Below are 14,698 nucleotides of genomic sequence, written 5' to 3'. Positions count from 1 at the left end.
ATTTTAGGCACTGTGGGCCATGAAGTCTGTTGTGACTACTAAACTGACTGCCTGTTGTAGCACCTGAATGAATGAATATGGTTGTGTTTGAATAAAACCTTTTTTTTTTTTTTTTTTTACGAAAACAGGTGGCAGGTCATAGTTTGCTGGCTCTTGTGTTAAATCAAGACTTCAAAGGAGTCATAATAGGTCAAAGCAGGAAGCCAACCTCCAGATAACCGGGGCCGAGCAGAAGGCTGAGCGTGATTAGATCAACCTCTAACTTTGGGCAAGTCACAGTCTTGTCTTGAACTTTGGGGCCTTCATTTATAAGATGAGGTGGTTGAGCTATTTATTACTAGTACATAATCCTTACGATCTCTTCCAGCTCTAAAAATTCAGTGCTTCTGTCATTATCTCCAAAACACGAAACCTGCAAATGCATGTCTCAAGTCCGCTGCCCCGGAAAGCTGATGCTGAGTTGCAGATCACCATGCAGGAAGTTCATGAGCGAGTTCTCTTAGGACCAACACCTGTGGATGGGAACGGAAAGGAAGAAAGTAGAACCAGGAAGAAGGAGAAGTTGGGCTGAGATGTGGTCTCAACAAAGGCCTCAGTCTAGGGGAAGTTTGGAGCTGGGATGGCCTTTGAGGTTATCCCAAGTTGGGGTGTTGGGGAGGGACTTCTATAGTCCACTCTGACCAGTCATCACACGCAGGCTGCTCCAGGAAGGGGGCGTGACTGCGGGTGGGGTAGCTATATGAAGCCATACTTCTGAAAATGGCTGACCGCTGTGGGCACGCCTCGCATCCAGAAGACTAACTCCTTCACTGCTGAAAAGCAATCCGGGTGAAGAATCACAGCAACCACTGCAGTCCACCCCTTGTGCTGCTCTAGCTCAGATTCACTTCTTTGTATAAGTTCTGAGCGCAACTTCTCCAGAATTCTGGCAGGGTTTCATTCTGGGGGGAAACTCAGAACACGAAGGCATCAGCCAGAAGAAAACAATACCCACGGCTGCAGCTGATCTTGGGCCACAACTGATACACATAACCTCCCTCCTTTTCTATCCCGCCTTGAGTCCTTCCCCCAGAGACAGCATCTCTGCTGGTCTCAGTGGTTTCCCTGATGGCATGACCTGCTTCTCATCCCTGAGAGGTCTAAGTCCCATCACCATGCCCAACTCAGGCTGTGGCTGCTACACTCGTCTATCTACCAACAAAAGTGGGCAAGGAAGTTCCAAGATGCACCCAAGTGGGTCCTCTGGGTAGCAAACCAATTGCTCCCTGCCTCCACTGTGTAACGACAGTCCTGCACCCTTCTAGGGATTGAGATTACTTCTACCAAGACAGTGACTCATCTCCCTGCTCCAAAGAGCTCGATGTGCAGCCTCACTTGTAGTTCAATTGCACTCTTGCTCGATCTCCTGGAAGGGCATTCTCCCTTTGGGTTCATAGGGTCTCTGTGCCCAAAGTGGTGGGAAAGAAAGCTAAATCCCTTAAGCGGGTCATTGAGACTGATAGAAAGTGGGGCTACTCTGGCTTCCACTCTCTTGATTTTTGGAACATGTGTTCTAACGTTGAGTCCACAACACCGTGCAGTGTTGATTTAAAATGCCTACTACGTTCTGGAAGGCAGTGTCCCATTCTTGCTAACTCAGGTGTGCCATCAGCAGGCCATTTCAAGGCTCTGTTTGGCCAGCAGCTTCTCAAAGGTGCCACCTATGACATGACCAGTGGATCCCATGATCCTCACTCAGTCCACTCCCTTACTTTCCATGCTATGACATGAGCCCCTCGATTATACACAATGCAATGTGGGCGTCCTAAGACAGGAGATTCACATTGGAGCTGGAATGCCAGAGAGGCTTCTGGAGAAGTGGAAACAGCTTCTTCCCCTAAGACATAGCTTTGAAAGAAAACGGCATATTTTAAATATTTCAGGACCATTGGCTCCCACTTTCTCCTAGTCTTCTCCCCTGATTCCCTGATCGTCTTTCTTCAGACTTTCTCTAGTGCCCTTGTGGCATGGCCTGGGTATAAAATATGGACCAGCAAGAACTGGCTACAAAAGCAAGGTCAGGGATAAACTCCACAGTATCTCCCTGCCTTGCACTCAGGTTGGTAGTAATCTAAGTCTCATACGTTCTCAGAGCCCTCTGCTGTTTATAGAATACATTCACACACAACACTACATTTGTAAGGACAATGCTTTTTGCACCTATATGAAACATTCAACTCTCCCCCAAGCTGGTTCATACATGGTGTCTCGCTCCAAGATGAATTAAGAGATCCTTCCGTTGGCCTTCAGGACAGCACACCCTCCTGTGGTCCTCTTCCCTCTCTGGCCACGCCCCCTCAATCTCCTTAGCTCCTCCTCCTCTCTTCTGCCTTTAAAGGTTGGCGTTCCTCAGATTCATTCCTAGGTCCTTCTCTTCTCACTCCATGTTCTTTCCCTAAACTATCTCATCTATACCCAAACACTAGCTCACAAGGGTACATCTCCTGCCCAGACCTCCCCCAAGACGTGTGCGGCCAATAGTCCACTCAATGTCTCCACTTGGACATCTCAAAGGCACCAAACACACCTGTCATCCAGTGACCACCATCTCTTTTAAAACTACCACCATCATGCCTATGAACCCTTCCCTAACGCTCTGTTCTGTCTATCGCCAGACTCTGCCCACTCTCCCTCTCAGCTAAATCCACCCATTTCTCTCCATGCTCTGACCCTGGTCAAACCCCTCTCTCTCTCACCCGTACAGGCCTCTTGGTTTCCCCTCTGTTTATGCCACCCTGCTCTTCACATACACACTGATCTTTCCATAAATGTACATTATGAACACAGGAGTTGCCAGTTCAAAACCATTTCGTGGCTTCCTATTGCTCTTGGGGTAAATACCCACACAGCTCTACAGGGCCCAGCCCTACCACTCAGAGCCTGGCCAGCCGTCCAACTTCATCTCAAACCTCTTGCCCTTGTTCTAGGGCTCCCTCCCCAAGGCTCTATGTATCAAACATGCCTTGCTCCTTCCTGCTTCGGGCCTTGACCTATGTTAGTCCTTTCTCTAGGACACCTTCCCTGATGCACAGCTAGCATTGCTCCCTAAAGGGTGTCACCCGTAGCTCTCACCAGGGTTTGTCATCATCTAGTCATATGACTGCTTTGTTAATGAATGCCTCCCCAAGGTGACTGACTGTCAGCTCCTTCAGGGACTGTGATGTTTTGCCCCCTTGTACATCCCTGTCACTAATGCACTGGCCAACCCAGAGTAACCCTCGATAAAGCACTGCCCTGCTCTGAGATGGGCACTATGCTAGCGCTAGACATCTATGAACTCATTTAATCTGAGAACAACCCTAGAAGTGAGTACAACTATTGCCTCAGTTTTGTAGACAAAAGAATCAAGGCCAATGAAATTAAGTAATTTTTCCAACATCTTAAAGAGAATAAGATCCATACACCGCTCAGATTCAAACCTACCTGGCTGACTCCAGAGTCAGGTGTTAATCACTCCCTATACTGCCTCTTCATAGATGAGTGAGCAATCGTTCCCCCCTAACAAAGGAGCAGTCTACATTTCCGCAGAGCTGGAGTTAGAACCCAGAGTCCAGGACTCTTCCTGCCAGCCTTGGTTCCTGCATCTTTGCCTGCAGTGACCTCATCAAAATCTCGTAAGCTTATCATCTATGGCCTGGACCCAACTCTGGCTTCATAACAAAAGCACCTGGGACACTTGCTCAATTTATAGACTCCGAGGCTACCAGATGGCCTATTCTGGGGTAGAAGGCACAGAAGGGTTCTGTAATTCTTGGTTTCGGTACCTGTCTCTCCACTAGACTCTGAGCTCTTGAGGCAAGGGACTGGATTCATCCCCATTGCTTAGCCCACTTCAGACCTCAGTAAGTATGTGCTATATGATTGAAAGGACTTCATTCTGTTTTGTCACAACTTTTATTCAAAGCTCTTCATTCACTCAAAGCCTTGGCACTTCTCTATAGAAGATAAAAATCATTTCTCAAAAAAATTTAAAAAAACCAGAGAGATGACATGACTTGCCCAAAATTGCTCAGTAGTCTTCAGACAACTAACTCTTAATATTTGGGGAAGGGGGTCATGGACCCCTTAAATGACCTAATGAAACTCAGAATCTTCTCCTCCAAAAGATGCACCCATACACAGAATGTTGCCTACCATCTTCAGGGTTTCACAGTCTTCAGGAGCCCTAGGCTGCGGTGAGAGTGGGGAAATGGACAATCCATTGAGGATCTGTACTGTAGCCCAAGGAGGATCCGTTCTTGTTTTCCAATGATTAAGTGTGGCAAAGACTCTTGGTAATAGATTTCCAACGTATAGCTAGGCACGTGGTCACCTAAATGAACTTCAGACTACATTTCCCAACCTTCCTTGCAGCTAAATGAAGCCATGTGGTCAAGCACTAGCCAATGGAAACATGAGCACAAATCATGTATACAGTGTCCAGGTTATGCCCTTAAAGGGAAGAATGTTCCTCCCCTTCTCCATTTCCATCACCCGCACAGACTTGGCTCTGTCACCTGCATCAGAGTTTACAGCAGCCACACGGGTCTTACCAGCCTCTTCCACTCATTCCACATCCTCCCAGCCTCCTGCCTGCTGTCCAGACGCCCAGGTCTCACGTAACCTTCACCTGCCTGGGCCCGTTCGGCCAATCTCTATTGGTGACCCACCATTTACAATGTCCTTGCTAAACTCTCCACACGACACGTCTTCTGTTATCAAGGAGCTTATCCTCTATTGAGGGAGACACAGAACGAGGGACCTCCACATCACACCAGACAGAAGGATGGCTACCAAGTGGGAGCAGCACAGAGCAAGGGCTCTGGGACTTAATCATGGGATAGTGGGGAAAGACTTGGGTTCTGACGTGGCCGCACTTGCCGTATGACCTTGGACAAAACACGTGTCCTTTCTGAGCCTCCGTTCCCAAATATGGGTCACTTTCGTGTTGGGGAGCACGTGCTAGTGAAGGTCCTCTTCAGGCCGCACCTCTGGCTCTCGGTATGTGTCACATCTAGCCCATCATGGGTGTGTGCTGTTGGGCTGTAATTCTTCACAAAGAGACGGGTGTTAATACCAACTGACTCAGGGGAAGAATTGTAGTAATAAATTCCACCCATGATCTTGAAGGGCTTCTGTGACAGCTAACTCCCAAGTGTGTTCTTTACAAGTCAATCGTCATCCTATTTATTCATGGTGATGAAGTCCTAGGGAGAGGGGTCTCCTGGGGTCAACAAGTCCATCCCCCCCCCACCTCTAATCAGATTGCACAAACATTTCAGGCCAGAGAATGGGGAGTCTCTACGGAAAGCAGAAAGGATTCTGTCTCATCTGAAGAGGACTCTCATCGTGTGTATCTGTTAGGAAAGACAGGGTCACCGACAGCCTAAATCCCTGCTTTTCCAATTCAAGCCACTTCCCTGGGCCTAATCTCTGTGACTGTGGGGAACAGCTGGCCACCACCCTCTCCTAATGACCCTTCATAAACATTTATGGAACAGAGGTAAGGTGTGCCCAATTGACCTGGGCCATCTTGGTGTCTGGGCAATTGCATTGACAGGAATTTGATTTGTAGCTTCCTGTACAGACTTGGAGCTCTGCGTGAAAGTGCTCCCTTCTACAATTCCATCTGCAAAATGCACCCCGCCCTCCAAATAAGGTCACATGCCAGGGAGCTTCCAAGCTCGCTATGGTTTCTGGTGGACAAGAGTGAAGGAGCCATAGGCACACACCACCATCTGTCCTCGTTGATTAGCCCACACCCCCTTCTTTGGTAGTTGTTCAGTAAGAGACTAACTGGCTTGGTTTTACAAGGGCAACCCACAGCCTAACAGGGAGCCAGGGTGGATGAGGCATAGATTTGAGGTCAGATGACTTAGATTCTTATTCCCACTCAACAACGATACAAATTGGGGGCCCATGGATGAGTTACATCACCTCTCTCAAGCATCAGATTCTTCCGATGTAAAATGGGACGCTGACCTCTGACCATGCTGTCTCACCAGTTTGATAAGAAATAATAATGGGTGAGAAAGTACTGGTCAAATATAAACCTGTGTCATAATTATTGATGGCACTGTTATGGCAGTTGCTGAAAACAGCAGGTTTCAAAGTGGGTTGCCTGGACAGGGGAGCACATATTCTATAATTAGAACTTCTAGTTATAGTTATTATTATTTCCTGGGTGCAAATTTCTTTGGAGATAGGTTTTATAATATATGTATCAAATAGCTTTCATAAAAGATTGAGCACTCACTACATGCTGATCACTTTATAAGAGTTAGATCCTCTAAGCCCCATGAGGTAGGTACTCTATTATTATACCCATTTTATTGGTGAGAAAATGGTGCCTCAGAGGGAATGAGTCAATAAGCCAAGCTTACACAGCTACTAGGTATGGAAGTTCGAATTGGAGCCCAGGTCTGCCTGGCTCAAAATCCCATTCTCTTTTCCTCTATGTATGCTGCCTGGCACAGGAAGACACCTACAATTTTTAACAAATCGTATTTTGCATGTTTTATATTGTACACACTATATGAAGAATAATCAATAGCTAACATATTTTGCAGATGTGCCTAAAATATTTTTCTGATAGTGCCACATAACCAAAAAATTGGGACCACCTGCTTTAAGGTCTAAGCAAGGGAAAATAAAGCTTATCGCCCCCATAGCAGGTCTGGGGCTGGGGTGAGACAAGTGCAGCACTCACACTCACGGTTATGCAAGCCTGTCCTGGCCTCCACAGCATTGAGAGGGAGCTAGGGAAGCCATAACAACAGAAAGACAAGAGACAGGGGGAAAGTCTCTGTTATTTATTGCTCCCAAACCCTTCAATTCCTGTGCCCCCATCTCCCCAGCTGAGACCTGTCCACCTCCAAAGGGTGCCAGAGTGTAGTAGGATGAAGATCCTGGAGTTTGGGCAGTGGGTAGGGGGCTAGGAGGATGACAAAATTGAGATTCCCTGCCAGCTAGCTGGAGTGGACACAAGGCAAGTGGAATTCCAGTCTTTGCTCTGTGACCTTGAACCTCAGACTGCACTGCTCATGTATAAAATGGGGATAAGGAAAATCTTTTCCTGGCTCCCTTACAGGTTGTGTGAGAGGGTGATTTGCCTCCTTCAGTTCTATATGGATCTTAATGTTATTAACTACTAATAACACGTGGGAAACCGCACTGCACTGTATCTATTGCTTCTCCACAGAGTTAATCTAGAATTAATTCTTGACTCTCCCCACCTTCTGCCCCTGTTCCCTTCCTGCCTTCCCAATCTGATAACTAGAGAGGGATGAGCATCTCACCCATGGTGATCTAAAGAAGTGAGGTGGAGAGATTCCGCTGCCCTCACCGCCAACTCATAACAGTTCCTTTGTTTCTTACTGCTATTGCTTAGACAGAATCCCCACAGGGGTAGGTGGGAAGAGGGCATCAGAGCTGGGAAATGACCACCAGGCAGAGGGCTCCCTTGCCAGCGCAAACCCTGGCTTCTACAGAGTAGATGTCTCCGAAAGGAGAATGCTCCCACCTTGCCCAGTGGATCTCAGAAAGGTTTTGGTTGAAAGTGGATTCAACCAAAAACACAGAAAATAAGGACAATTTGTGTAAGGTTAAGGGAGGCAGCAGAGCTCATCCAGGCTCAGGATGAGGGTGGGGGGGCACAGTTTTCTCCAGAAACAGGCCTGCAGAGAGCAAGGGGCCCAAGAGCAAATGCACCCACCATCCAGCTCCATCCCAGCACCGGAAGAAACGAAGGTCTCAAAGCCAGGTATCAGCAGGCATGCCTGACCTGTCACAGTGGCCCAGAAGTTGCCTGTGCACCAAGAGTTGAAAGATGGAGGGGACAGAGGATGGCTTCTAAAACCCCTTAGTACCTGTCTTTCCCCACTACCACTGGCCCCAGGCCCTCAACTGTTGGTGAAAGATCCATTGGTCAGAAACTCAGATCTGAGAAACAGATTGGGGAGTGGGGGCGTTGCACTCTTTCTGGGTTTCCTCCACCCACAGCCTAAGGCCCATTAGTACCCAAAACTTCTGAATTTCGCAAAACTTGAAAAGAAAATTACAAAGTGTCTCCTCCACGGCTTTTTCTCTAATAGATGGGAAACAGATGTCCTGGTGAAATAATTTGCTCAGAGTGGCACAGGGACAGTGGCAGAGCCAGGCCCACTGTCCCCATCCATTGCTCTTCCTATCATCAGCTGTTAGCAAAGCTCAGATCTGAGAACTTGCATGGACACGCCAAGGAGATAGGCGGGCAGATCTGTGCCAAAAGGACTCCTCCAGGTACCTGCCTGCACCTAATGCTTTAGGTGGACACCCACTTCTGGGAATCCCAGGAAGACCGCGGAGTCTTCAACTCAGGAATTTAGAAGACCAGAGGTCAAGCGAGAGCCAGACATCAGGTAGTGCCCAATCAGCCGGTCCAGAGCTTCCTGCCCTCTCTGCAACCCCAGGGGACCCTTTCCCACTGCCTTTGGGTCGGCGCTCTGCGTCCACAGCCACGCGCTCTCCTGGCTCCCAGCACTTCACCGCGTGGCGCCGCGCTGCGCTGCCAGCATGAGGCTGGAGGCGCCTGGAACTGGCCTCCTGGTCCCTGTTTGTTTCTCCAGCCCGAGCAGGCGCGGAGCCGGGCATATGGACATTTCGCGCTCGCGTCTGTGTCATCAGTCGCATTTTCAGTGGATGCCTGCGTTTGTATTTGAGGCCGGGCGCTGGGAACAAACGTGCATCTGTTAAATTTGACAATAAAGTCTTACAGCGAAGCTGCCAAGATTGGGGCGGCGGATGGGGGCGGAAAGCAGACGGGGTTGGGGAGAGCTGAAGTCTCAAAAGGCGACGCCAAAGTGCCCGGCCCAGGTATTATGTCGGGAGAAGGTGAGGAGAGCAGCTGCTCCTTCTCGCGGGGTGTGTATGGGAGCGGGGGTGCCTGTGTTCCTGTGAAGAGTACACACCGATCTGCTCAACATATGTCGCCACAAATCACTGTCTCTCTCCCCGCTCCCACCCCCCACTCTCTCCTGACCGGGGGCAGAGGGGAGAGAGGCGCTGAGAAGAGGCGCCGCTTCAACAGGTGTCGTGGTGCGCAATGCACCTTTTCACGCATTCACTGTCTCGGTTGGCGGCGGGGACAATGTGGACACTTTGTTTCTCGGCGCTATGCGCCAGCTTCGGACGCCCAGGGGGAGGCGGCCCTGGGCAGGGAGGGGGATCTGGAAATAAAGCCTTCGGGAGCTCCTAAGGTCCTGCACCCTCTCCTCCCTTTGTTCGAGGACTCCCTGGGCCGGAGCTCCCTTGTGCGCCCTGGGGGGTGGCATATGGCGCCCTCTCACCTACCCAAGAAAAAGATCTAGCCACCCATTCAAGAGCGCACGAGGTCCTGAAGCCCGGGGAGGGGGAGTCTCTGAGGGAAAGGCGTCTTTCCCAAAGCGAATGAGGAGCTCGCCTTATCTATCCCCACCCCACCTCCGCCGTCCCCTCAGCTGGGGCAGCAGCCGTTGGGTGGGGAGCAGCGCGCTGAGCAGCACCAGTCTGCGGAAGCGCCCCAGCTCCCGGCAGATGAAATATGGGGCTGGTGAGCCCCTGGAGACCATATGCTTTCAATAAAAGAAGACAAATAGGACCGAGATAGGCCTTGCAGCCAACCTGTTATAAATGGGTGGCAATTGGGCCAATGTACACGGCCCCCGGGGGGAGGCCTGCTCGGTGCCAAATCCGTGTGTCAGCTTCTGGGACAGGTGTGCCCAGGGGCCAGGGGCCAGGTCTCCCCCCTCTGGGTTTATCACTGGCCAAGGTAATATTGTGCTAACTATGAGTAAACAGTCATTGTAAAAAACGAGGGAGAGTTTATCAGAGGCGAACTAGTTGGGGGGTGGCTTAACAATAAAGTTGCCCGCCTTAGGAGCAGGTGACGGCTGGCTGTGGGACTCCCGCGGTAGATGTTTTCCAAAGCACTCCACTTTACAATCTCTTGTAATTATTTATTAAACGAAATCTATTTATTATTATTTTAGCAAACACTGGAGACAGGTGGGGCTTTCTTTTCGTCGTCTCCTTTTGTTTGAAGGGCTGTTTGAAGTGGCCAGTCTCGGCCCGGGCAGCTCGCTCGCCAGATTTTTGTCTTCCCCTCTTTCAGTGCCGAAACGAAGGCGAGAGAAAGACGCCCCCTCCTCTGGCAAGCCATTAGCTATTCAGCCTCCTGTGGCCCCCCCTCGTTCCCGCTCCTTTCTCAAAGAGCCCCCAGGCATTGCTAAGATTCCCCCCCGCCAACAGGAAGGCGGAAGGGCAGGACGCTGCCTTCCTTCTTTTCCAGTCTGCCCGCGGTCTCCAGGAGTCAGGCTGCTGCCTCTCTTCTGGGCCCCCTCAGCCTCCTGGCAAGCCTAGGTCTCAGAAAGCCGAGAGGCACGGGGGCCCTGGAGGCACTAGAGGTGGTGGCTGGCCGGGGACTTCAGGAACAGGCTCTGCTCCCCACTAGTAGAGCTGATTCACAAATACCGCCGACGCGCACTGAGCGGTCATAGCCTGCGCCTCCGCCGTCCAAAGCACAGGGATTAATTTTGGAGAGGGGTCTGTGCGTACCCTACCGCGGAGAGGGGGGACGTGGATCCCCTATCTCTAAACCCCTAGGACCACTCGACCTCCGGCCCCGCCCCCCTGGCCAGAGGAAGGGCTGCCGAGAGTTCTTGCTTGCTGAAAGTAGACCGCTGCCCTCCGCCGCCGCGCGCTCCTCGCCCTGATTTTTGCGCAAAGCCGGGCTGTCGGCGGACTGCAAGCCCTAGGGACCTCTGAGCTGAAGGGGCTCTGGGGAAGCTAGATCAGAATCCCAAGCGGGTCCTAGAATTCTCTCCAATCAAGAAGGTTCCCATGGAACCCCAGAATCTTCCCTGATACGGGAAGCTTGCCCCGCGGCTCTCTCCAGTACCCATCAGCTGCTTGAGGCGAGCTGGAGCCAAGGCGAGTCCTGCCTACTTTTCATCTGAGAGCCACTGCTGGATGAGAGTCCTGGTCGTGGGCTGTTCTTCAGGCCTCTAGGAACCCATAGGGGTGCTTTGATCCCTGATGGCCAGGGATCCATCCACAGAGCCGGGCTGGTCCCGGAGACCTGGGAAAGTATCCTTAGGGCTTCCTGTCTCCGTTTCTAATTTGCAGGATAGAAATCAAGCAAGGCTGGGGTATGAGGCAAGAAAATAAAGATACAGAACATGAGGGAACACTGGCTCCCCTTGGCCCTGAGAGATGGGGCCTCCCTTTTCTGCTCTGATCCTGTCATTCCTCCCAGACCAGGACTTCTGTCTTCTACATTTTGGGGATGTCTGGTTTTGCCTTGAAATAGTATTTTCCCCCAATCAAGGAGAGGTAGCAGGTGCAAAGGAGAACCTATGACTAGGAGCCTGAGGACCTGAGTTCTGTGTTCTAATAGAACTTGCTGTGTGACCTTGATTGAGTCATTTCTTTTCTGGGCCTTTATTTTTCCATCTGTAAAATGGGCCTCAGGTTCTCATTCTTATAACTAGAAGACAAATTTGGAGCAAGTCTTGACCTAAGAGGAAACTGCAGCAAAAAAGTCTGTCTAACCCAAGAGTCTCGGTGGGGTCCCCTTGTTGGTCCTGAGCCTGATCCCTAGCTTCAGTTCCCAGGCAGCAAGGGAAGGTGCCTATACTTAAAGCGCACCAGATGCAATCGAGAGGACAGCGCCTCCATCCTCACATAATCCTAGAGTCCCTTCTCCCTGGCTCCCAAGCACATCCACCCTCTCTCTGCCTTAGAGGTGATTGCATCCTCCAAGCAGCCTGGGCGGGTCGTCTGTAGCCTGTCACTAGGGCAGATGCGCAAACTTACCTCCTCCCCTCACCCATCCCCTCAGTTTCCTAACCGGGTCCTGCTCCCCTCCGCCAACTTCCGGAGAAGCTCAGAGTATCCGGACCTGCCAAAAAGTGAAGACTTCACCGCCTGCAGAGGCTAAACCCGGCACCCAGTCTTCCCAGCCTCAGCTTCCTCCCCCGGGCAAGTCGCGGTCAAGACAGAGGAGCGGAAGCCGCGACCCCTCACCCTGAGTGACCGGAAGCAGAAGACCACGGGGTGTCCGAGGCGGGACAAAAGGGAGGGGCGGGGGAAAGAAAGGAGGGATGATGTGTTCAGATTCATTTCGGAAAGATTTCCAGACGGCACTAACAGGGGCCTTGGACAGTCCCTGCCCTGTGCCCACTGCCTGATCCCCGCCTAATGCCGTGGCAGGAGGCTGGACCAGGTAGCGCTGGCAACCTCTGCCCGCCTGCGACTGGACAGGAAGACTAAGGGGAGAAAGAGTTGATCTGCTTCTCTGCAGCGCCAGCACACCACAGGCGTTTAGAAGGCACAGGACTCGCTGTGAACTCCTGGCCCTCTCTTGACCCCTTCTCACCTGAGCTCTTGCTCCGCAGGCCCTGGCCCAAACGCTAGGGTACTGTCCACGACTGGAGTTGTGGCATGTCCTGGGGGGGGGGTCCCACCATAGGCACCCTCTGCCTCTGGCATGGGTGCAGGGGGGGAGAGGTTCTAAGCGCCCCGCCTCAGGAGTATAAGGCGTCAGCTCAGTGCACAGCCAGGGGAAGGCTGCTCCTCACCCCCAGGCGAAGGTCTCTAAGCGTCTGGGACGTCTGTCTCTGTTGTCTCCCCATCCCCCCACCCAGAATGAAGAGGATCAGTAAAACGTCGCCCTATGCATGTTTCCTAACCTGAGCCATAGTGCAGGAGAGCAGGGTGGCATCGGGAATTAGTGGACGCTTTTCCAAGGTGGTTGTCAGGACAACTGGCTCCTTATTCCATCTCTTGATGTGCGATTTGGGGAAAGCCGCCTCCCTCTCTGAACCTAAATTTCCGTGTATAACACAGGAGATTGACCCACCTACCCTAACGGCTCCCAAAGTCTCCTTTAGGAGACTACGGAGAGAGACTCTGGACTGGTGCCAAGAAAAGACAGAATACTAGCAAAGTAGTCTGGGACGGCCAGACGCCCTGGGCGAGGCTCTTTGAGAAACCGAGAGTTGCTGGGACAGAGCCCGCGGGGAGAAAGCAAACAGAGCGGCGTCCTCCCCCCCTCCCCACCTTGGCCCTTTGTCCGGAATCCAGCTGTGCTCCGCAGGGGAGGAGCGGGCTCGCGTGGCGCGGCCCCCAGGTCCCGGCGCTGATTGGCCGGCGGCGCGGGCAGCAGCGGGGCAGGCACGCTCCTGGCCCCGGCCCCAGCAGATAAAGCGTGCCAAGGGGCACACGACTTGTGGACAGGAAATCCGCCTGGTCTCGCAGCCGAGCTAAGACAGCAACAGAGGGACCCCAATCGTGCTTCTCTCTTCTTGGGGGCTTGGTGGAACTCCCAGGCGGCAGCGCCGGCATCTCAGCTGAACTCCAGGACGCAAAGGCCAGCTCAGCTCACCCCTGCTCTCACTGTCCACCGCTATCTCGCTTTTCGCGCCCAAGAACAAGGTAAGACCTGGAAGCCGCAGAGCGGCGTGCAGAGGGGAAAAGAGGTCCTCTGATCTGGCCTGGGAGTGGGGTAGGTTGGGGTGGTGGTTCTTTCTCGTTTTTTTCGCACCTGGCTCCGGGACAGGGAATTTAGCCCGCGTGACCGACCCACGCTTACCCGTACCACTTACCCTGCCGCAGGATGGCGCCTCATCCCTCGGGTACACCAGCTGTCCAAGTGACCCACGAGACGCAGAAGCTCTTCCCGGACGCCTCCAACGAGAAAATGATCTACATCGCGTCCCCTCCGCCCAGCCCCACTCGCGTGCGGGAGGACAGAGCCGAGGCGGAAGGGGGAGGCTGCCGAGGGGCCGCCAGGAAGCTCCGCGCGCGGCGCGGGGGACGCAGCCGCCCCAAGAGTGAGTTGGCTCTCAGCAAGCAGCGACGGAGCCGACGCAAGAAAGCCAACGACCGCGAGCGCAATCGGATGCACAACCTCAACTCGGCACTGGACGCGCTGCGCGGCGTCCTGCCCACCTTCCCCGACGATGCAAAGCTCACCAAGATCGAGACGCTGCGCTTTGCGCACAACTATATCTGGGCGCTGACGCAAACGCTGCGCATAGCGGACCACAGCCTGTACGAGCTGGAGCCACCCGCGCTGCACTGCGAGGAGCTGGGCAGCCCGGACAGCGGCTCCCGGGGAGACTGGGGCTCCCTCTACTCCCCGGTCTCTCAGGCAGGCAGCCTAAGCCCAGACGCCTCGCTGGAGGAGCGCCCCGGGATGCAGGCGCCTGCCTCCCCTGCCTGCCTGCGCCCTGGCGCCCTGGCTTTTTCAGACTTTCTATGAAGGGGCCTGTCGGGCGCTGGCGCTGGGTGCTGGGAGACAGGGAAGGGGCGCAGGCTCTCTGGGTTGCGGCGGCAGAGGTCCTCATGCGAACTTGCTCCTCCCACATCTGGTTCGCTGACCCCTAGCGGGCTCAGGCGCCAGCGGGGTTAGCCGGCCGAGTTCAGTCGCTCGTCCTCTGCACCGCGCCAACTGCAACCCTCTGCAACCCGGCGCAAGCGGACATTGCAGGCTGCGCGCCTTTTAGGTCCCCTCCGGCAGCCACCCCCAATCTCGTGCAAAAAACAAAACAAAACAAACAAACAAACAAAGACCAGAATGGTAGCACTACACAGTCGGAGACGGCAACTGTCGCCTGCCACCCTAATAGCACTCAAGTCTGTCCCTCGGCCCAACCACTCT

The 14,698-nt window shown here is 52.9% G+C and overlaps 1 protein-coding gene across 1 annotated transcript; it reads left to right on the top strand.

Moving 5' to 3' along the window:
• Positions 1-13,651: 13,651 nt before the first annotated feature.
• On the top strand, positions 13,652-14,299 carry NEUROG3 (neurogenin 3). The gene has a single exon (XM_033129832.1). The coding sequence runs from the start codon at positions 13,652-13,654 to the stop codon at positions 14,297-14,299; it is 648 nt and encodes a 215-aa protein (XP_032985723.1).
• The last annotated feature ends 399 nt before the right edge of the window (positions 14,300-14,698 follow it).

Source organism: Rhinolophus ferrumequinum, chromosome 16 (genome assembly GCF_004115265.2).
Source record: "Rhinolophus ferrumequinum isolate MPI-CBG mRhiFer1 chromosome 16, mRhiFer1_v1.p, whole genome shotgun sequence".
NCBI classification, from domain to species: Eukaryota; Metazoa; Chordata; class Mammalia; order Chiroptera; family Rhinolophidae; genus Rhinolophus; species Rhinolophus ferrumequinum.
This window is presented reverse-complemented; position numbering and strand designations above follow the sequence as displayed.

What these genes read in the sequence shown, in the direction of transcription:
- NEUROG3 (XM_033129832.1), top strand. Translation starts at nt 13,652, where the DNA reads ATGGCGCCTCATCCCTCGGGTACACCAGCTGTCCAAGTGACCCACGAG.